The 24,007-nt window shown below is 45.9% G+C and overlaps 1 protein-coding gene across 1 annotated transcript; it reads left to right on the top strand.

Annotated features, from left to right (window-relative positions):
- Window positions 1-18,600: 18,600 nt before the first annotated feature.
- FAM181A (family with sequence similarity 181 member A) lies at window positions 18,601-19,473 on the top strand. Its single transcript, XM_009954011.2, has one exon. The coding sequence runs from the start codon at window positions 18,604-18,606 to the stop codon at window positions 19,471-19,473; it is 870 nt and encodes a 289-aa protein (XP_009952313.1). The 5' UTR covers window positions 18,601-18,603.
- The last annotated feature ends 4,534 nt before the right edge of the window (window positions 19,474-24,007 follow it).

Here is a 24,007-nt window from a genome sequence, read left to right as displayed (position 1 = left end):
AGAGATCCTACTTTCCTCTACTTCTAAATAAGAGCTGTTAGCAAGATGATAATAGTAAAAATATCAGTCTATGACAGAGGAAAATACAAAGAGAAGAAGAAGCTATAGAGAAAGCAGTCCTGGTGCAGCAGAGTAGAGGAGGATCAGGAGTAGGGAGCTGGAGCCCTGACCCAGAGCAGTTCAAGCCTTTCTAGCAACTCACCCCAAGCCAAAAGAAACTCACACTGAAGGGCCTGGGACACAGAGAGCAACAGCTCAACTCCCTGCAAGCTTATTGTATTTAGCTTTATAGCAAGCTCCTAACCGAATAGATATTAGGCACGTATATTCCCACTGGTCTTTCATTCTGCCCCACAATCTTGTTTTGAATAAACCTCTCAGCATTTGAAAGACAAGTCAGACAGTTTGGATGTATTTCATCGACCAGATGCACTTAATATAATCTGCTTGGTATAATACTGTGAAAGATCTGTTCCATTCTCTTTGTCACTGACAGATAGTGTGTACTCAACAGGTTAGCTCACCTACCTAAAAAATCACAGCTCTGCTGGACACTAGGTATTACCAACTCAGCAAAGCCATCAGTTTTCTGCTATATAATAATCTCCTCTCTTCCCCTCACAAAGCTGCTCTGGGGTTAGCTGTTTCTTTTTGGGCTGCAGGACTTCATCATGTCTCCTCTTGCTTCATTCACCTGCTCCATAGGAATCAACCAGCCTTTACATGTAATCAGTCAGTGCCACTGTTTAATCAATTCTCATAACTAAATTAAACTCAGCTTGAAGCTTGATGCCTGTTCCAGATCTAAAGAATTATCTGTGTGTTCAAAAGCTTACCTGCTTTTTCCAACTGTATCTGTTGCACCAATAAAATTAATTTCTACACCCTTTTGCTTTGCTTGTGTCTGTGTGAAGCAGAACAGTGTGAAGTCTGGAAAATGGCAGTTTTTAAGGGAAAGCTATTCAGCTTCTGATATGTAAAATGCAGATACAACTAAACAAAGTGCAGTCTTCTTTCTTGTCAAATACACAGCAATCAGAACTTATTTTTTCTACAAGCCTTCCTGGAAACGGATTATCTAAATCTTCTGCCTGCAAATCAATATTCCCACTACCAAGCAATCTCTCCAGAGCCAACAAGCATTCAGACTCTTAATGCTCACCACAGTTGCTAAACACCAGGCTGATACGGCTTTTGTACTGGTGATTAGGGCTGCCTGCACACTGCAAACAGCATTCGTAAATATTTGTGAAAACCCCCAAACGCTGCTGGATTCATCCATGTTCCTGATCCACACACTAGTTACTTTTTCAGATATTTCTAGAAAATCCCCCTCTTCTCCTTTATAATTGTTGGAGAAATAGATTTTCATGACTGAAGCTCAGCCCGTACAGAAGACCAAAAGCAAAGGACAATGAGGTCCTGGTATGTTAAGTCTTCTGTGTACTACAGTTGCAAAAATAATGCTGAGTGGCTGATGGGCATGCTTGTGCACTAAAATACAAAAGAAATTTTAGAAAAAAACCCTTTCTGAATTTGTTCAATTTTCAACTGTTCAATTTGTTCAATTCAAAATTGTTTTACTGTGTTTTTCTTGATTTTTACTCATTTTTTGGTTACAGCTGTTCCTGGGAAATGTATTCAGATAACAAAATTAGACTCAGTCCAGTGGTGACAATAAGTGTTTAAAAGGTTTTAAAACATCATTGTTAAATAAAAAAACCCAAATAGATAATAGCACTGATCATTCTGTAGAGCCAGTTAATTTTTTTCCTACAAAATCTTTAAAAGGGGGATGTTTCATTCAGACCATTTGGACTAGGTCTGCAATGACATTTTCAAACTCCACTTATTCCATCCATGTGCAGCTGGCTTGCTGCATTCACCCCGTGGTGGCTGGCTGCACTGGCCTGGATGTAATCTTGTTTGCATAGTCAGTCACACACAAAACCAAGAATTACTCTACTGTATGAACAGGGTATTCATTACTTGTTACATCCCATTTTAAAGGTTTCATTCACCCAATCAAGAAACAAAAATTACACAATGCGACACAGCTGAACTGAGATAAAACGAATTAACCCATTAGCTGGAACTTGGGTTACCTAAATGGTCCAGGAAATCATATCTGGACAATTAATGACTAATTCTTAGAAATAAAAGGAGCTTTATTTTAGTCTCAAGGAGTTTCTGACCAGTGTGCTTGCATAAATACAAATTACAGTAATAGTAAGAAGAGAAGGAAGCGACTAATGCATCTGTATCAAGACAGTGAGGCTGCCATGCCAGAAAACCTTTGTAGTATTCAACCAGGTGCGTCCTAAAGGTGGCACACAGAAGTTAAATAACAAAAATTGTTCAGAGTCAGTTTTGTTCCCAGATGTTCTGTAATCCCACCAAGCCAATTCAGCTGATATAATAAGCCTTGCCTGACTCTTGATAGATCTATCACTTCTTCCCTCAAAACACATTTAGCAGCATTTCCTGTTTGGTCCACAGAGTTGCTTGCACTGGTAGAGACCCTGTGGAGAACAGAGTGTGGTCCAGGGTATGTCACAGTGGGCCACCCCTATTTGAAGCAATCCTACCTGGTAACAACGGTGGGACATTCATGTATCTGTGATGCTTTTTTTAGCAATTATCTGGATGCAATGGCCACTATATAGCACAAAATACCAGGTGTGTTCAAAGTCTTGGAACAATCTTCTCTGTCAGAAATCCTTTTGATGGCTTTGCCCTTAGAGTAACATTGCAGAATGACAGTTTTTGTTGTTGATTCTGAAAACAAACTACGTTGATAATAACAAATCCCTACAAACTATGCGTAAATCAAATTCCTTATGATTATGAGAAATTCCATGGAAAAGAAAGATTATGCTGAAAGAATATTTCCACCTGCAGATTGCTTTTACCAAGCCTTGGCTATGCATGCTACTGATCAAATCTGGTCTTTTCTCTACACTTCCATACCTGGAAAAATGGTTGAAAAAATTCCATTTGCCCTGCCAGAGTCCCACAAATCAAACTGTACAGAGAGATGTATACTATTCTGATGATATCACTTATTTCTCTTTTCTATCCTTTTAGTGACAGCTGTATCATCCCGTAGCCATTTCTCTCTCTCAAAACATTTGTTTTAAGACTCTGCCAAAGTCCAGCTGCAGAAAAAGACAAGTTTTTGCGAGTGTATGTATGTTTGGAAGGAGATCTGACAGCTTCTGAGTTATCTAGGCCTGAAAAGCTGGTAATTGAGTTCTAATGTTTGAAATTAATATTGCTGGTTTCATTACCAAGTAAATCTTTGGAAATGTTCAGGAAGCTGATGGGGTACTTCTTTTTGTGGACAATATTCCTCCTGCTTTCCTTGCCTTTCATTATTTATACCTGCCTGATATTGTACCCTTGATGTTCCTAGTATCCATTTATTAGAAAACAGGGAAAGGTTACTTTCCATAATAGCTTTTTCAAGTTGTATAAAGTGGAGTGCAAAATGACTGCTTTTTGTCTGGGAAAAAAGAGAAATTTCTCTTTTGTCACAAATCACCGTCTGCATTCTACGATACTATATCTCTCTGAGCAGCTGCAGTCCCGTGTAGGGATTGCCCTTCCTCAGCAATACGAACATGTCGTTAAAGAGCTGGAGATAAGCACATTCAGAGCCTTACTGAGAACACACCATCGCATTTCCATTGGTAATGAGCAAAACACCTAGAGTACTTTCCATCTGAAATAAGCTTTACTGTAAGCAAAAGATACCAGCAACCAATAAAAAATAGCATGTCAGGTGGGCAGTGTCCTCCTGGTGACTTCATGAAAGCATGGTGGCTCTTGCCCTTACATATTAGCAATAAAATTCATCCCTGGGGTATCTCCATTAGGCACAGATGCTTACTTGCACCTACAAGAGAAGTTTTTCTCATTCTTGGATTTACAACAGAGATGATTTTGAACCAGAGGAAGGTGTAAGACTGTAAGGAGTACTACATTATATGGAGAGGTAAGAATTACACAGTTGCTGTATGCAGATACCTCTGTTTATTTTTTTTCTCTTGCTGGCTCAAGGTCTGATTCCTGTGTTTACACGGAAACTTTTGTCAAGGACTGCATGAGACAACATGCTGTGCAGCAACACTGCATGAGCATAGGCTGTGTTTAATGTTTCTGCTATAGGACAAGGGCTCATGGCAGAGTCTGGATCCAAACATCTCCCTGAATCGGTGGGTTTCTGAGCTGCTCCCTCCGGTTGCATACAGGCTCCTGTGGACAGCTGTGGCATTGCTCAGGCTCGCAGAGCTCCTGCCTTGGGTAGGGAAAGAGGAGTCCCGCCGGCCACAGCTGGGCTGCCAGCATGAGTAACGCAGGCTGGGTTTGAGCCTCCAGGGACAGAGAAAGGACCCCGTGCTCACCTGCCCCAAATTTACTCTTTATGCAGGAGTTAAGAAAGGAAGAAAAAGATGTCTTGGCTAGCATTGTGCTCACCTGATCCTAGGCCATTTTGGTACGAAAAGCTCCTGAATTGACTTTATTTCCCACTGGCTACAGTAATTGATAGCAGCCAAAGAGCCTGCTGAGCAACTAGTGATGGCTCCTACCACTTCCTTGCTCTGACAACCTCTCATGTGGAAACAGGGCTGGCTGGAGTAGGAACAACTGCTGAGTTGAGACCTCAGAAGTAATTCTTACTAAAGGGAATTCTGACACATCTTTCCATCTGTTTTTCCATGCTGAAGCAATAGAAACCCACCTTCCACTCAGTCCCTTTTGTAGATGTACCTGTGATGTTTGACTCACTGAGACAGATGAAGTGAGCCTACAGCCAATCTTTGGGCTACACAACCAACTCATGAACCTTACTGGCCATTTTTCCTTTGTCAGCACTGCAGCACTGGGGCTGGGCTGTGGGCTAATGTGCTCTCTGGGCTCTTCAGGTTAGACAATGTAGGAAGATGCACCATTGACCTCCTTCCTCAACAACAAAGTTCCCTGGTCTCTGTGCTATGGGATCAGCCTCCACGGAGATGTGCAACAGGGACAATTGAAATGAGGTGTCTGAGTGAAGCCTTTGCTTTCTCTCTTGTGTTAATCTGCCCCTGGTGCCCTGATGGCACATTTTTTATTTGTGATTCCGTGAGCTAAAATGGGAGGTAATAAAGCTGTATCTGGATTTACATGAACAAGCCACCCATTGAAACGCTTCAGCATTTTCAAAAATCCTGATTAAAAAGCTGGACTTCACTTCTAGCTCCAAGCAGGCACGGACTGCAAGTAAGACATCGCCTCTCTCCTCTCACTCGTCTATTGGGGGAATTTTACATAAATTAAAATTAATGCATTTTTTCAACTAGGTCAGTGGAATGTAAATGTTCTGTTCCAGGGAGGATTATACATCGTAACTCAGTTAAGGGACGCACAGCACAGATCAATCCCGCTGTATTTATCAAAGCTGAGCTGTTTGGAGCAGAAAGCAACCAAAGTTTTCCTACCAAACACTTCATTGCTGTAGCTGAAGGCTCACGGGGCTGAGGATGGGTATTTGTCTTGCTCCTGGGAAATCTCAAAATCTTTGCCTTTTGTCTATGTACCAAACGTGTCCTCAAACGTGGTCATGAAATCTGTGTGAATAAAATGGGACAGCAGGAACAGCCCCATCTCGGTGCTTTTTAGCTCCAGCAAGAACATGCCTCCCTTGTTTTTGCAAGCCAGATAGAGCAGCTCGAGACTCAGCAGCAAGTTGAGCAAAATTGAATTTGTGCTGCCCCGTGAACATGGAGCTTGGCTCCTCCTGCCGCCAGGCCCATATTTGGCTGCTGCCAGCTGTCTCTGCCCTCAACAACTTCCTACTTACTTTATGCCTTAGACCCCATAGTCAGCCCTGGATTCAGATACTGTGCCACTGAACTAGCATCCAAACCCTTGATGGGGTCTGCAAACCAGTAAACAGGAAAGAATGTAATTTTATGTCTCTCCCTCTGTCTTGGATTTTCTCCTGGGCCCTAAATCTGCAAGCACATACACACTCACATATACCAAAACAAATGGCCACCCTGACTTCCAGCCACACTTGGAGAGAGGCTTCAGAGTAAGAGCAGGCATGTGGCTGTTTTCAGAACTGGACTGGGGCTTTTGTTTTGACGGGCTCAGTACAGTATATTCTTGTGTAAGAAAAGATGCTGTGACTGAGACCATGATACAACAGCAACCAAAACAAAATTTCTTGAAGATTTTTTTTTCCTGAAAATTTTTCTTGAAAATGTTTTTTCATGATGGATGATACTTTGAGTTATGTTAGTTCCCCTTAGAGTAATCTCATCTCTCTTCTAAAAAAGTCTCATAAGTAAATCTGAGTTGAGACTTTCTTTTATGAGCATCAAACCAAAATTGCTGTGAAAGCAGATAGCCCCAAACAAGCTTGTAAATAGTAGGTGAAAGGAAATGGGACCTTGTTTGTGACATGTTTCCAGTATACCCTTTCCTTGCCTCGCCCTGCATAATCACACCCAGGATGTATTTTCCCATTCCTTCTGACAACAAATACTCTACTGAATGAGATGAAAGGTCTCTCTTACCCAGTATCCCACCTCCGATGACAGCCTGTGGATATTTAAGGAAGGATACAAGGACAGGGGAAGTACACAGTGATCAGTACCTGATATCCTTTTCTGGCTTTTGACAGTAAACAGTTTCAGGAGTCCCTGAGCTACAGGTTGAAGGTGGATTTTTCAGCTTAATAATGAATCTATATGACATGACTTTGTTTAAGTCTTTTTTAAGCTAATTTATACTTTGGCAACAAGTCCCACAGTTTAATGCATCATGGAAAATTCCTTCCCTAGGGATTAAACCTACTGTATGAAAATTCAGTTTGTTACCACTAATTCTTGCATTGGAGAAACACAAATTAACCTTGTCCTGTTTACCTTCTCGATGCCATTGGTGATTTTGTACACTTATGTCAAGTCCTCTTGGATAGGATTCTTTCCAAGCTGAAAAGGTCTCATTTAGTCTGTCCTCAAAAAGAAACTGTTTCAAAACTCTGACCATCCTTGCTAGCTGTTCTATATCTTTTCTAAAGGTATTATCTCAATGCTATAATACTGCATTCTGTTCTATTTTATTATGTTCTCTCATTCGGTGATTCCTACTACCCAATTTTCCTTTTGACTATTGCAGGGCAGTAAGTGATGTTTTCAGAAACCTCATACCTTACTTTCAGTTACCCAAGATCTTTCTGAGTGTTGCTATCTAGAGCCCGTCACTGCAGATGTATAAGTAGAGTTATTTTTTCCCTAAGTGCCTTACTTTGCACTTGTCAATACTGAATTTCATCTGGCACTTCACTGTCAGTTGGTATTATAAGCTTCTTCTGCAACAGTCAGCTTTAGCTTTGATTATTATGAATAATTTTGTATCATCTGCAAACTTTGCCAGTATTCACCCACTGGAGCATGCCACATACAGAGATGGCGAACAGCACTGACCCCAGCATAAGCCCTTGGGGGACTCCTCTGGTAAACCTGCCTCCAGTCCAGAGGAAATATTCTGTATTTATTCTGTAATTCATACAACTACTCACTTTTGTTTCTTGGGGTGGAGGCTGGTGTAAGCTCTGCATTGGTAGCTCAGCAATTTCATATTTGAGCTCTTTTAGCACACTTTGTTGAATGCCGTCTCATCCTCGTGGTTTGATCCTGGTCAATTTATCCCAGAGTGTCTGGTTTCCAGAGGCTGTCTGTGCTTCTCTTTGACCAAAGATGTTCCACCTTGCCATCAAAGCTCCAGCTCTGGGAATAATGCAAGTGTAATGACTCACAGAAAATGTCAATCTTCGGCATCTTCCAGCAAAACTAATCCTTAAAAGAAGGGCCCTGTACACCTAGGTTAAGCTCTTAGACTGAGGGTGATTTCTGCATCAGCTCTGGCCTGGGGACTCCTTCAGTATTCAAAATTTAATGTCAGTTACAATTGGAGAACTGTTTTAAATAGATCGCATTGTAAACCAGGAGTGCTGGAATTAGCATTCTGTTTGGCATGTAACACAGTGGAGTAAGGTCTTTCTGAGAATTATTGTTCAAAAAAGGGGGGTAGAGGGAACTGACTGCTGCTAATCAAATGTTGCTTCAGTAGAGTCCATCTGAGTAAGTCCATGTAGACATCTGTAGAGCTGCACATAAGCTTGTGCTCATGTGTTCCCCTGAACTGGGATCTATAGCAAAACACATATATGGTTGTACCTCTTCTTGTAGGTGGGAAGGAGACCCCTAGCAGGACAGCAAGCTGCATTTTGACCCTTCCTTTTCACGTTTACTTTCAGTGCAGGCAGCTCTATAGCTTACAGATCTTTCTCTGCTAAGAAAATGCAGAGCTTTTCTTCAGCCAGGCTGGCAAACTGGTAAGCCAGTGGTCTCCTAGTTTACTTCATGTCATCCCTCTGTGCTAGAAGAAACAGCAATGGCTAAGCTCAGGATTGCGAAAACTGAGCCAAAGTCTTGCTTGCACCATTCTCTGTTGTCCTTGCAGCCCGGCTCCACAACACACTTTATGAAGAAAATAACACAAATTTAGGTATAAAAGCTTCCTCAGATATAAAAGCCTCGTCAGACATAAAAGCCTGTTAGATTTTGCTGCTAAGGTGCAGATCACACTGCAAGTAGTAGACATTTACATTACTATTAGAAATAACTACAAATACTTCTCATTCACCATGAGCCACTGGTTATAGAATTCTATGAGTGAAGTGCTACTCTAAAGCATCATCCATCTGGACTAATTTCCACGGTCCCCATGATGGATCAGGCCAGGCTCCCCAACACCACAGTCTCTCAAGTGGAGCTCTGCACATGCCTGGCAGCTTGATGCACAGATCTAGCTTGTGCAACAGCGACAGACTTTCCTATGTGCCAGATCCACTATAAGCAGAAAGAAAAGAAGACATATGATAGACTTGGCATCAGACTTGCAAAAATTGGTTTGGCCACCCAACCTGGACAATATATTCTTATTGCTATTTGTCATAAACAAATAAAATACTCTCTATCTTTATTAGCATTCTCTCTGCAAAAGATGGTTAAAGAGACTGTCAGGGCCAATAAACATTCTCTTTTTTATTTTTTTTTTTTCTCTACTTCAGCACATTGGTCTACTGTTTTAAATCCTTTACATTCTGCAGGAGCACATACCAAACCCTGCTGTCTCCTGTCAACACCCACGTATAGGATCTCAGTGGACATAAACAGTGCGATATCCCAGACAAGCCAAGTGCTAATCTGTTCCAAGTACCCAGCATTTGTGTTTTTAATGGAAAACTCGTGGAGGAACCTAATTTGGCACCTTTAGAAATCCATGCCCAGCTCAAATTTGGCTTTAGTGAGAGTAACGATCCCAGAACTGCTGTAGCAAAGACCTGAGCTCCAGCAGAGACTGATTCTGAGCACTGATGCTTCACTTAATGTTGGCTTTGTGATTTGTTCAATTTCTTCACTGCAATATGTACTGCAGATCCCATTTACCTCTGAAACACTTCCTGACGCTTCATGAGTGCAGAATTAGTCCTGAAGGGCCGGACTTGAGCACCTGGAAGGTGCTGTGCACGCTCAGGCACCATCGAAGTGAGGGAGCTTTAAGGCTGCTCAGGGTTTTGCTCAGGCATCTTTGAACCTTTTGCTTGCGCAAGGGACCCCTCTACACAGAGGCTTGTTTCTTTGCCTGCAGTGGCTTCTCCCACTGCCCATCGTTTAAGAAGCAGCACTGTGTCAGGACAGCACCTCCTAAACGCACTCCGGCATCTCGCTGTAGAAGGCGAGAAGAAAGTAGGGGAATTTTCCCCACTAGATTTGTTATAAATAACAAAAAAAACCTGATGTTGGTTTTTCTGCCCGGAGCAACAAGTGCTTCTTTGGCTGCTGCTGCCCAGGCAGGGAGCAGTACCGGGAGGATCGTAGCAAAAACAGCGCAGGCTCCGGGGGGGGCGGGGGCAGCGGCGGGGGCAGCGGCGGGGGCAGCGGCGGGGGCAGCGGCGGGGGCAGCGGCGGGGGCAGCGGCGGGGGCAGCGGCGGGGGCAGCGGCGGGGGCAGCGGCGGGGGCAGCGGCGGCCCCGCCGGGCTCCCACAGTGCGCTCTAGCGGCGCTGCCGCGCCCAGCCCCGGCGGCCGCCTCCCGCCTGCCCCCGGGCTCCGGCGGGCTGCGGCCCTCCAGAGCGCAGGAGCCATGGCCGCGCTGCTGGCGTGTGGATCTTGCTGGGAAACCAGGCTGGGAGTCAGGGCCTGCCTTCCTTCCCGAAGCGCCATCATCCTGCCCTCAGCCGGGGTGTGGGAACACGAGTGCTTCTCCCTCCGTCTCTGCGGCTTCACGGTTCCGGTACCACCAGCGCGCCGCTGAGAACGGCACGTCGACAGAGTTGGTTGCTCCTTGGAGCCGAGGGACGCGGTGGACGGGCGTTTTCCTCAGGCGTGGCCATGTACGGGTGTTAGCACAGGCTGCGAATCGAGCGCATCGCGCTGAGAGGCAGGCGCTGGCGTGCCGGCTCAGCCCCGAGGTGCTCAGCACGAGGGCACACGTCTGGGCGCCAGCGGGGCTGTGAGGATGGCAGCAGCCAGCACTGCAGAGGAGCGCCTGTTTCTCCAGTCTGTATGATAACCATTGCCTCTCCTGGGGAAGTTTCCCCACCTACCCACCTTGCAGAAGAGCGGGCCCTGTAAGGCTCCTTGTCCCCAGGTTGCAAGCAGTGTGCTGTTCACATTTCCCATCACTCACCTCCCAGGGACCTGTAGGGGTTCCCAGGGTGACCCTCGGCAGCAGCTGCAGCCCTCGTCACCTTTCTACACTCCTTTGAAGCATAAGGACAACTTAAGAGACAGACATTTCCAAAACTGGGATAGAGGGAGGACACTGAACTCAGTCCAGGCTGGTGCTACTTCCTCGAGCAACTGCTGCTACTTCCTCGAGCAACTGCTGCCTACAGCAAAGGTGGCTGAGTTCCCCAGACTATTAATAGTGCTAAAGTTATGAGTCAAGACAACAGACAGCGTAGAGAAGATTTAGACGTCTCTCTAGAGTTTTTACTAGGCCTTCTGCTTGGATAATGCAGCCCGGCTAGGCTGGACACCGAGCCTTAAGCCTATCATCACTCCAGAAGGGGCTGGAAGAGCTCCCTGGTAGCTCCCATATTGCAGATCACCAGGAGAATTTGAAGATCTGGTCCAAGAAAAGGCATGTGGTTTGTCAGCTATTACTAGCTGTCATTATAGGTTAGAAGGGATTTTTTTTGTTGTTTGACAGTAATGACCTGTGTTATTTCTAACTTTGTTTCTCAACAGAGAGAAACTATAATAGTAGTTAGGGTTAGTTTTTATTCTCTATATCAATGTCATGTATGAAGTGCCTCAAATAAGTGTGTGTTCGAGGGCAATTTGTGCTGCACAGAGTCTGAGCCAGGACTGCAATGCCACAGAAACAGCATGTTACAGCCTCTGTGGCCCATTAATGTGAGGAGGGGAAGGAGATCAAAGACACACTTCTTGCTCAGACACTGCCTTGCTCACCCTCGAAGGGGGTGGCAAAGGCTCTTTAAGCAAAGCTCAGACTCTCTGAACTCCCCCTGTGCTGAGCCAATGCACCCACAGGTCTGTGGGTGATGCTTACCCAGCAGTCAAACCAAAGATCTTGCGCTGCTCTGCGCTCTATGGGGCGTTTCAGCAGCACTGGTGGGCAGATGCCATGTCTGGAAATGCCAGGAGAGAGGCAGGCAGAAGGAGATGTTAGGGGTATAACCACACACTTGTACCCCGCTGAGTGGCTGCCTGCCTGCAGCCTCACAGCCAGACTTCCACAGGGAGCCAGCTCCGTGGCAGGACTGCCTGGGGCTGCCTGCACCTTGTCCTGCTGCCAAGGGCTGCCCGGCTGCAGGTGTGGCCCCGGCCAGGCTGTGGGGCAGGACCGTGCCCCCTGGTAAGGAAATGCAGGTGCAGGAGTGACAGAGGTGTGTTTCTGTCTGCGCCCGAGCTGCAGAGCCTGGCACTGTTTTCACTGCAGAAACACCCATGTGGAGAAGCCCTGTCCAAGAAGGTGGAGCAGGGGACAGGGCTGTAAGCCTGGCCAAAACGTGGGCAGGAGGACCACTACCCTTTTGGTCTGGCATGGTTCTTCTGTACTGTAGACTCAAGATCCAGGATCATCCTCTATCCAGAGCTCACTGTGCGTTTCTTTTTTCACAGCTTTTAAGAGGTCTTCACCTTTTCGCATGCTCATCTTCATGTCTGTATTTTTTTAAATCCTTTTGGCAGCACTGTTTCTCATCAGCAGAAGCTCCGTGTAGCATTTGGCACTGAATTCATCACTGATCTTGAAATACTCCAGAATTATGTAAAGAAACCTATATTTGGCCCTGCTGCTGCTTCTCAGTGCATACCTGCTGTGTGGGGAGACAGGACTTAAACCTCCAGAAGGACCAAACCAAGTCCAGGCTCATTTTTAAACATTATCTAATTTACTAGAAAGAGAGGCAGTGAAAGGCAGGAGGGGCTTTGATCACGCCTAATTATGGAGTGTAATATTGGATACATGGATACAATATTGCCATGGGTGGGATTTTTTTTCTGCCCAGAAAAACAAAATTTTCCTTAAAGAAACAGCTGTGTCCTGCCTGCAGCCTGCAGAAGAATGGCATTAGTCACATGCAGTCCAACACGTAGCACAATTGTAAAGTTCGCTCTATGAGACTGACAGGAGCTATTCATATTGGCCCCCTCCACCATCTGCCTGAATGGCAGGCTGCTGGGTAGCAGCGACCCCCCCTTGCTGCCTCTGCACGGCCTCAACACTTAGTGCCTGCTCAAAGTCTGTCCCCAAGTGCATAAAATTGAAAGCAAAGAGAGGATGTCACTCAGGTCAAAGCAGATTGTCAAGAAGAAAAAAAAAAGGGGGGGGGGGGGGGGAAGAGTCAAAGCTTCATCTGGTGGGAGTGCCAGGTTGCTCTTCTGGAAGCAGAGGTGTTGGCTTCAACAAGGAGATGAGGGAGAGCAAAGGGGATGACTGGACAGCACAAGTCTGGGGAGAAATCCTGTATTCTCCCTCTTTCTTCCCTCCCTGAGCTTAGAGGACTCAGCTCTGGGGCAGCACCAGGCTGCATGAGGGTCAGTGCCAGGGCGAGACATCCTTGCTGCTGACTGCAGCACCTGTGTGCTGGTGTGCAGGAAGGGATGCAGAGGGCTTTGGCTGCACCCGTGTGTGCACAATGTCAGACATCCCTTGGGGGCTGCTGGCAGGGACCACAATCCTTCAACCATGCTCACCATTTGTCTGTTCCAGATGCCCTCCAGGTTCTTGGACTGAGAGCCAGGCTGCTGGCTTTGCCCATACCAGTTTTCTCACAAATGAGTTTTGTTCTTAGAAATATTTGTGAAGGTAACATAGAGGGTTTTTTTCCCTTTCAAATGAGCCTGCGGGTTCTGGGATGGGCAGTCTCTTGTTCCAGGGTGGGGCCAGGCTCTGAGTCCAGAGGACCACCTGTTAGGAGGTCTGAACACCATCAGTAATCCCACTTTGAAGGTCAGACTGGATGGAGGGGGATTTATTTTCATCCTATGGCCTGTTTTTCCTTCTCATTTCCAGACACTGACATCTTTCCTTGTGGCAGAAATTCCTGCTATCAGTGCCTGAGGTGCGTGGCTCAGAGTTACCACAATCCTTTCCTCTTCCATTGCATTCACTCATAAGGTCACACAATTCTTGCAGTATGATGTCAAATAACATCTTCTGGTATTGTATCATCAGTGCATCTTTAACATCCTTCCACTTCAGTCACTGTCAACAAGAAATCTAGAAACAGGACCCCTGAGGAAGAGCTTTAGTGGTCTTCCTCCATCCCAATACTTCTCTGCAGGCCAATACTTCTGGTTTCACCATGAGCCACCATCACCTCCCCTCAGGCTCCTGGCTCTCCTCAAAACCCTTGCTCTCTTTTTTTTCCAAATGTAAAGAGCAGAGGCTTAGGAAACAGCAGGTGAGAGAAAAAATATCATGCAACTGAAATATCCTTGCTTTTATCTGCCCTTAATGGACACAGGAAAGGGATTATTCACAGGTGGCCCATCTGGGAATTTTCCAGCCTTTTTTCTTATCATGTTTCAAAACAGTTGGAGCCCCATTTTCCCTTTGCTTCAAAGTGCACATTCATTAGATTCAACAAGAAGCCACAGGATTGTGATCCAAATGTGGAAAAATAGTTGAAATATTCCACAAAACAATGGAAATTTTCCTCTCCTCTCCTCTCCTCTCCTCTCCTCTCCTCTCCTCTCCTCTCCTCTCCTCTCCTCTCCTCTCCTCTCCTCTCCTCTCCTCTCCTCTCCTCTCCTCTCCACACAAACAAGCAAAACCTTTAGGGAATTTCTAAAGAAAATCTTTGGAATTAAGAAGTTAAGAAGCCTTATTTTTCAAGTAAAAATCTGAAAGGTTTTGTTGTGGGTTTTTTTTAGTTGATGGAGATTGCCTAGTTTTAACACCCATGGGTAAGAGATGAGGATAACAGTGCTTACCATACCAACGTGTACCTCAGACAAACAGGGAGGGCAAGAGGCCATGAGACCTGATTTCAGTCCAGCCCTGCCCAGAAAGTGTACCATATGATACGCAGAGCTGTTATCCTGACAGCAGTGTGAACCCTGTGGCAATACCTGTTGTGCAGGCTAGGATGGAGAAACAGCTCCATTTTAGGGGAGGAAAAAGAATGTTGAATAAACTGGTGTCAAAACAGTGACTTCTGTATCATCTGTGTACCGCTCAGCTGTTCACTGAGCTGCTCTTTGCTTTACAGACCATTGAAATTAACAGTAGTGATTTGGGTGTTCCTGCTATTTGAACTGCTCAGGGCACTTAGGGTGGAGGGATGCCTACTCCAGTTAATGGTGTGTGTTGCAGTTAGTGGGTCTGCTCACATGGTCCAGGCAAGCCTGATGCTGGAATACCTTTGCTGAATGAACCCCTCAGCCTGGAAATAAGCTGTGGGAGGTTTTGGTGTAGAAGTGGCTAAAGATTGACATCACTTACAATGAGTGACACTTTAAAAAAACTTCCCAGGTGTTTCTGTGTAAGAAAATATTTTCTCTTGCCTTTATTCAGTCTTGAAGGAAATACAGCATGTTTAGGTGTTTAGGCTGCATCTTTGAAGTGAATGGATTTATTCTTGTGCTTTCCTTAAAGCATTTAGAAAACTTCACGTACCAAAAATTCCCAAGAAGACAGCTGTCAGGGAGTGACATGTTGGATATGAAGTGGCTCTCCAGCTGGTCCCTGTCTGCATGCTGGGAAGGCATGTGGAGACATTTTTTCATTTGCTGTACTACTTTGACACGTTCACAGTGGAAAATGATGTATCATTCTTCAGCCTTTGGTTGGTGGACACTTCAAAGTGCATTGGATCCTCGGAGAGGAGTGCCCTATTGTTAATTGTTCCTTTCACATGTACATTGGGATGAACATGGCGAGAGCAGTGAGGAACAAAAGGGCTCCGGTGGCCTCTTAGAGAAAACCCTGTGCAGCTCAACCTGAGTCTGACCTTGAAAGGGTGGGTTGCTCTGGTTTTTAAATCCTGCTCGCCTGTTTATTCCCCTCTGGCTCCCCACCGTTACGCAGCTGCAGGGGAAGGGGATGTTGGAGCAGTGAGCGCAGCGAGGCATGGGGAGATCCTCCACCCCTGCCATGTGGTGCCTAAGTAGTCACATTCTGGGAAAGCATCCCTCCAGGAGGGGATGGGCACAGCTGGTGTCTGGGGGCTTGGAGAGGGCTTCTGCAATGGGTGTGTTGGAGGGATGCCACTGTTCCCTTATCCTCTGGTAAGCAGCAAGCCTTATCCACCCTCCTCAATCTAACTGACCCACTAGCCCTCCGTCTCAGAGCACAGCCCAGTGGCTGAGCCCTTGGATACATGGTCTCACAATACATGGCATGAGTTCCCCAGGCCTCTGAGGACACAATTCATTAACATCTTGAGACAATCCTTTGCTCCCAGGCACCTGTCCCCCATGTCTCTCTATCTCTCCCTCTCACCCCCTTGGGCAACAAACTAGCTCTGTTGGGAGATTGCACTGTGCGATGTGGTGTCCAGGTTGGGTTACAAGCTCAAGCACAGGAAGCAGTTTGTTCCTGCAAACATAGATGTGATCCTTTGATGTGCATATTTTTTTAATGAGCTAGACAAAACATCTCCCTGTAGCCTGAGCTGCACAGAAGGATTTGTGTTGGGTCACAGAGAGGCTAGACCCTGGCTAGCGCATCACCAAAATAGATGCTCAAGCAGGTGCCTGGAAATTGCTCCCCCAAAATGATCCAAAAGGAGAAGATTGCACGGAGATTGGCATTCTCCTAGGGAATGAACTGCTTCTGAAATAGAAACTGGGAGGAGAGAAGCACATCTGTCACCGTGTTACAGCCCGCTGTGGTGCCAAAGGCTCTGAGCACATTCTGCTACATGATGTCCTGGCCCCGGGGGTCTCCCTAGACCTGAAACACCTGAGCCTGTGCACCAGCACATGTGGCTTAGGCCAGACTGGGAGAAATGATGTGAACAGGGATGGCAGCACTGGGTGAAGTCATCCCTGAGGCCTCTGCCCAGAGTTTGGTATAATGGCACAGTGTGGATCTTGTCCTCCTCTGAGGAAAATCGGCGTAATAGAAATACAGTAAAATAACTGTAAAATACAGCTGTTTTCAGCCCTCGGTACTCACGCCTTTGATGCCTCATATCAGTAAGGTAAATTTTACTTGCAAAATGGCTTGGACTTCAGTCCCTGCTTTCCCCAGGGCACGCATGTGTTTGGTCCAGAGCTGATAGCATGTCCCTGATGGTGGGTGCACGCATCCTGCACCCCTTTCCACTCTTTCCATCCCCAGGGTGCTGTGGGCTGGAGAGCAGGAGCAGCACAGCTCCGGCCATGGGAGGCAGCAGGTTCTGGGCTGTCACACAGGCTGCCGCCAGCTCTGTGTTATCAGTGTGTCCAATGCACACCAAGGGCAGCCCTTCTGCTCTCCTCTTCCTCCAGCTTGTGGTTTTACCATGCTATTAAGTTATTGCCACCGCTTAGGGACAAGCCTACGAGAAGGCGGAGGGCTCGCATAACTCTGGATCAGTAAAGGAAGCAGCTCAATTAGCATTTCACACGCCTTTTCTTCCCTCTCTTCTTACCTTCCCTGCAGCGGGCATGCTTTCCCCTTAAAGGATTGTCCTGTTTCTGCTCCTTGCCAGCGTTGGCAGGGTGACAGTAGTCGAGTGTGCAAACTTGTGCTATTGTCCCCAGGCCAGGGGGAGTCATGGAGACCCACTAATATGACACAGGAAAATGTTTGCTGATGGCAATTCTATGGGCTTTGTCTAACTCTTTCTCCATCATGACGACTCGATTTAAGTCTCTAACTGTTTGACTACAGATGCAAGAGTACTATCCAACTCCATCCTTTTGTCCGGGCAGTTTGAATGGGTAATTCAGCTTTTGTGTAACTCAATTGAGGGGGCAAACATAAAGACAAGATTCTTGAGCGCTCAGGCTCCCTTTCCATGGATATCTGCACATCTCTTTAGAGATTTGTTCCTTTCCTACCTTTTTCTGACATCATCCTCCCCTTTAAAAAAAAAAAAAAAAAAGGGGGCTGTGATGGGGAACGCTTAAAAGTAGGCTAGCCCAGTCCCCTGTATTATATTGTCCGGTGCCAACGAAGCATGGTTAGTATCAGCCCCCAGACAGCTTCAGGGAGTGCAGAGAAAAGGATGTCTAAACTTTCCTAACTCATCCTCAGCATTTTCACTTCAATTGTTTAATTTTTAAAAAGGAAGGCCTTGGTAGGGGCGAAGAGGATAGGGAGAATGGTAGAAATAGCAGGGAAATGATTGTATTTATTAGCTGTCTTTCTGTAGCTGTCCCCATGGCGACAATTTGTGATGGCAAAGAATGCGAGGAGGGGAGGCTGATGCCTGATTGGGATGCTTTGTATTTGGCAAAGTGGCTTCTGATTGGCCTGGGAGAGCCCCGAACTCGCCGGAGTCGATATTCATTCAGCTTGCTCAAGTGCTTGCTAAACTGCGTCCAAACACTGGCGGGCCCTGGCTGCCTCTGCCGAGGTTGGCGGTGTGTAACCTGCCTAACGAGATTAGTGGGGAAGGGGCTCTTCTCCGCAGCAACACCGCAGCCGCCAGCACCGGCGAGAAAAGCTGCCGCACGCCGGGTGAGTGTCCGTGCTTGCTTACAGGGAGGCGGGAGCAGCCGCCCCAACTTCTTTCCACTTAAGCGCTACCTAACAAGATTAGGCGCTGGGCTGGCTGACATTCGTGAGCCAGTCCCCGTGCCGGTGTGTGCTGGGGCAGTGGTGTGGGGTGGTGGGCTGCGGGCACGCGGCGGCACTACCGGGAGTTTGCCAGCACAGGGGCAAGCTGATGGACAACTTGTTTGAGTGGCTGAGAAGTTTGACATGTCACCCTACCCTTTCTGCGTTTGCTTCGTGCTATTTGAACCGAGGCTTCCTGCTCTTAAGTCTGCCTGTTGTGTTCTGCAGGTTTGCAAGGTTTGTCTGAAGGTGGATTATAAACTTTTCATGGGAAACTCTGCACGGCACATCCAGTGAGATGGCATCGGACAGTGAGGTAAAAACTCTGCTGAACTTTGTCAACCTGGCCTCCAGTGACATCAAAGCAGCTCTGGATAAATCGGCTCCTTGTCGCCGGTCGGTTGACCACAGAAAATACTTGCAGAAGCAGCTCAAGCGGTTTTCTCAGAAGTACTCACGGATCCCACGGTGCCACCCCAGCAAACCGCCCGAGTGCGGCTGGCGCAGGGGGGCCGAGGACCGGGGCCGCGGCCCCCAGCCCGAGGCACCTGACCCCAGCTCCCATGGTGGGGCTGCTGCTGAGAAGATGCTGCAGACAGCCGAGGCAGAGGAGAGCCTCACCGAGGAACGGGTTTTGCAGGAGCAAAACCCTGAGGCTGCCAGGCCAGACCAGGTGCCCATGAGGAAGCGACAGCTCCCAGCCTCCTTCTGGGAAGAGCCACGGCCAGCCCAGAGCTTGCTATCCAGGGCCTTTCCTGCCAGGCCCGAGGGGCTCCCGAACCCCAGAGACCCTCCTCCCTATGAGGGGAAGAAAAGCAAATGGAGCCCGGACGCTGCCGGCCCAGAGAGCCCCCATGAACCTGCCCCACATGCTGGGGAGAAAGACCCTGCAGGGGTCCTCTCGGGCCGGGTGGGTGCCTGGACCTGCTGTCCCTTCCCCTGCCCTGGGCCGGGGGTGTACCAGCCCCCGGGCACTCTGCCCCCATCGCCCTTCCCAGGGCTGGGGCTGTGGAGGAAGAGTGCGGCCGCGCTGCCGGCGGAGGTGCCGCACTTCTGCAAGGAGGCCGATGGCACAGGGCAGAAACTCTACAGGCCCATGGTTTTGAAACCCATCCCCACCAAGCCTGCTGTCCCCCCACCCATCTTCAATGTTTTCAGCTATCTTTAGCCGGGGGGGTGTCAGAGTCACGCTGAACACGACAGCTCCTAAGAGTGAATTGAAACGCCCAGTTGGGCACCAGGCGTGAGCTGCTGGCAGCGTGGAGCGGCAGGGGGAAGGAGGCCGGCGATTGCACCCTCTTCCTTGTGGGCGGGCTGGAGCGAATTAGTAACTGTTGGGAAGCTACTCGGGCTCCACTCTTCTCTCAGCATATGGGTGTAAATTGGGAATATGCCTTACAAAGCCAATGGCACGGAGCGTGAGGCAAACCAGGGCTCTTTCATCGACGGGCATTGTCTGAGCTGCGGCAAGCGGGGCTGCAGGCCATTCATAGCCGCACTCGTAACACCTAGGAGACCTCCTCCATGTGGGAACATCTTTCTGGGGTTGCCCTGCGGCGGCAGCAGTGAAATGAAATGAATTAAACCCATTCAAAGAGTTTTTGTACTTTAAAGTAATTCCAGAGAAGTCAAGATATTCAGGTCATTTCCTTTTGCGTGCAAGAGACTTGGAAGGACAGCATTTAATGTAGAAACAACACTTGTGAATTGATTTAAGCTCTTCTTGTATGTAAATACTGAGAGAATTAAAAGAAAAAATTAAGGGAAGAAAGGAGGTAATTTTGTTTTGGTGTTTCTGCAAGTTCAGTCTGTTTATTTTTGCCCCACTGGGTAGCCACAGGTTTGATTTGCAACTGGTGAGAGGATATGAGAGCTGAAATCTCTGCCTATTCAGAGTGATGTAAATCAAAAGTAATTCTTCTGGGGCTGGGAAATTAGCTACTGTTAAGCTGCAAACGGAAGCAGGATGAATTTCCATATCAGGAATTGTTCTGCATCAACAGAACATATGAGAAATTGTATTAGTTGAATACAAAACCATAAAATATGATAGAAGAAAAAAGTATATAGAATAGCCTTCCTTCATTTCTGGCTCACAGACATCTTTTATTTTGCCTGATTTTAAGATGTTATCACAAGACCTGGCTGCAAATGGTTTGCCCAGTATTTTCCCAATTATTTTAAAAAACTGTCGTTGGAAAAGTTAATAGGTGACTTTTTTTAAAGCTTGATTTATTTTAAACCCATGGAGAAAGTGGTTCTAAGGCACAGAACATAAGATCTGAAAGGCTTAATATTGCAGGCCTATGTATATATTCAGTTATACTGGAGTAAATCACTGAGGTCAAGAGAAGTGTGTTATGGGGGAAAGGGGCCAGGGAATGAACACCTGTGGTCTCCCAGAGCCTGAACCTGCTCTCACTGAAACTAATGGGAGTTTCTTCCAGAATTCAATAAAAAGTGGTCTCGATCGACTTGGTCTCTGGGTACTGTAGCTCCCTACAACTTTTGGTATCCCCATAAGGGGAAAAACAGGCAACACTTCTTTAGCACATTGCAGTCATGAAAAAAATTATCATCTTAAGCAATTGTACAGTATCATTTTGAGTCTTCTGATGGGTCTTGGTGTTATATGATCAGCTTGCAACTTTCACTAGGATATGAACTACTCTCAGGCTAAAAGTAGCTCATTCTTTCCCCAAACCTCACAGTATATCACACCAATGTTTACTTTTATGGAAACGACAGCTGTTATCTGTTAGGCCAGCAGACTAAAAGTGGAAATGGAGATGGCTTTCATTGCTTTCTCCCTGCTACCAGTGCTTAACATATGTATCAAGCCTGTATATACTACTTCTATAGGAGAGAGAGCAAGAAATTCTTTGGTAGCACACACCTGCAACTACATGCAAGGTGTGAGATGGTAAAGAGCTGATCTAAGGATTAAAGACACCAGGTTAGCTCTTGATCTAGAAGTGAAGGTATGAATAAGCTTAGATATCTTTCCCTTTTTGTCATTTTGGAAAAAAATCCGTGAGGAGACTGGCCTCCTCCACAAGAAGACTACCAGAAACCAGAGGCAATCCCCCATTTAAGTTAATGGGAGGAGAACTTTGGCTCTTAATTTGCAGAGCTGTAGGTGAAGAATTTTTTTGCATGGAAATAGAGGTGCTTTCACACACCAATAGCTCTGCATCACTGTTGTAATCCAGATGAAGACAGATGCTGAACTCTGTCTCAGCGCTGTCAGTGCAGAGCAACCTCCTTTCATTGGTCTGGATTTCCATCTGAGTGACCAGAGCAGGTCATGGAACAAACCATGGGTATTGCAGTGATTGCTGTGGACAAGTGTTCCTGCTTGAGTTCAGAATTGAAATTTGAAAGTGCTGCATGTTGCACCAGAATATGGATTTCTGTCAAGATTAAAATACTTGTCAAAGTGGATAGTCTCTCTAGAAATTTTATTTCTGAAGATAGCCAGAGAAAGAAGAGAGTTAAAACTGAGTTTCTACCTTTTGGTTATTAAATTTTTTGTTTTCTTTTTCTTCTTTTAAACTCTTTCCTATTTGAATGCATGTTGCTGTCCACTTCCCATGTAGTAGAATAGCATGTTTTGAAGTTATTATGAAGGGTTGAACCAGACCATTCCAAATGACCTTCAACACACAGATGTTTATGCACTTACCCTCAGATTTAAACTGATGTTTTTAAAATCTTTAAAAACTTTTGTGACATGGAACATCCCTTCCGAGCCCAGGGAAGGCAGTGGCCTTTGCTGTAGCTCTGAACTGGAGCAGCAGTGAAATAAAACACAAATGAACAGAAGACAATTGTTAAGTATATTCAAAATCACTGAATGGGGATGTGTGAGAGTTTCGAAAAGGTTTGCAAAGAATAGCAACTCTGTCTCCTCTCTAGCAATATGTACTGTTCTCTCACCCCCGAGATTAACATCAAAATTATTAATTGTTCAAGCTTGGGTTGATTCAGACGTTTCCTGGCTATTTTTTTGTTTGGTTGTTCAATGTTGCTATTCAGGACAGCTGATAGCCCTTCAGAATCGACTTTTTTATTCATACTTTGAAGGATGGAAACATAACGTTTGAGAGCTGCTATTTACTACAACAATGCAAATTTAAACTGTTAAAACCACAATAGCTTTTATAAATAATGGGAAGGAAGAGGTAAGTGAAAAAGCTTTCATACAAAATGAAATAAAAAATCAAAAAAGTGCACAAGAACGTCAAGTGAACTGCACATGTTGCAGTAAAAAAAAAAAAGTACAGTAACCTGGTCATGAAATATTTCTAGAACATTTCACATAAAGTCATCATCTCTGAAGGAGTCTATCTATCCCACTCAGTAAACACAAGCAATTTTACCTTGCACTAGAACTATTGATCTGCTTACAAAGCCTGGTTTGTTTGGGTTTTGGCGTATTTGTCTTTTCACAGTAACTTCTAGATAGATGCATTAAATGCACATTTAATTTGTGCAGATTCAGTATTGCGCACAAAATATTGTGTCAATGACTGGAGTGGAGAGGTAGCAGGCTCCATTTCAGTGCAAATAAATGTAAACCGAGTGTGTGAAGATTTGCTGTAAGGATCAAGCAGAAAGGACTTAATAACATTGTGATTACCAGATTCCCCCTCTAATAGACTCTTCTCTCCTCCGTTCCTCTGCATAGTTTGCCCTTATGCTTCCCGCAGTTGCAATACGTTCCCATCAGACCAGTGCTCTCCTGCTCAGGACAGATGGTTGAGAGCAATGAGGACATGGGTCTCCCAATGGCCATGAAGGTCTCTTTGTTGAAAGAAGAAATGGACTTTCCATATTTGCTCCACTCAAACCCAGTTTCAACTTCCCCAAGGACATAAAAAGAAATTGCACCTCATGAAACTTTTGCATATGTAACAATGTTGTCTCAGGGGAAATTCCCAGTTTGGGATAGCTTATGAAATCCCACCCCTGTGGTTATACATGCAGTTGGTGTTTGTGAATTCTTCCATTAGCTGGTGGTCTCCAGGGCTGTCATTGCACAGCAAACAAGCACTTGAGTAAATGGTCTCCACAAGCCTCGTCTGTACCCATCACCCTCTATGACTCTGCTCTGTTACACTCATTTAATTTCAAGGAATTTTCTTCTGATTTATATCAATATGAGTAAGACCCAGACCTTCACTGCTCAGCCCCACAAAGTGAGAGATGCACAAACTCCGCAAGTGATAAGCTATCCCTCACCAATACAGGGCCTTCATTGGCAAAACTGGTCTAAAGATTTCCCATTCCCCATCCCTTTGCCTCCACCCAGTATTTTTCCAACCTGAAGCAATTCCCTGTTCATGCTGCAGGAAACAAGGGGGTAGATCCTAAACTGGTAGTAATTGAAGTCACTGGATGAAATTTCAGCAGTGGAGGAATCTCACCTGACTTTCCAAAGCTTTTCAATATCACTGTTCAGTGAGAACTGAAACTCCATTGGTTTTTCAACTTCTTTTGCATTTGGGAAGGGGACAGCTCTGGACAGAGTGTCCGTAGCTGTAACCAATTCTTCTGCTTGCATCCTGTCCCACAAGTGCTGAACACATTTCATGCAAAACCATCACAGAATATGAACTTGTGTGCCCAGACAGACTTGTAGGTGTGCAACACACTTTTAGTCCTGTGTTAAGGTATAAAACTGTGCACAAATAACACTT

Source organism: Leptosomus discolor, chromosome 3 (genome assembly GCF_034619465.1).
Source record: "Leptosomus discolor isolate bLepDis1 chromosome 3, bLepDis1.hap2, whole genome shotgun sequence".
In the NCBI taxonomy this organism is placed as follows: Eukaryota; Metazoa; Chordata; class Aves; order Leptosomiformes; family Leptosomidae; genus Leptosomus; species Leptosomus discolor.
The sequence above is the reverse complement of the archived record's forward strand: the minus strand, read 5'-3'. Positions and strand labels throughout refer to the sequence as shown.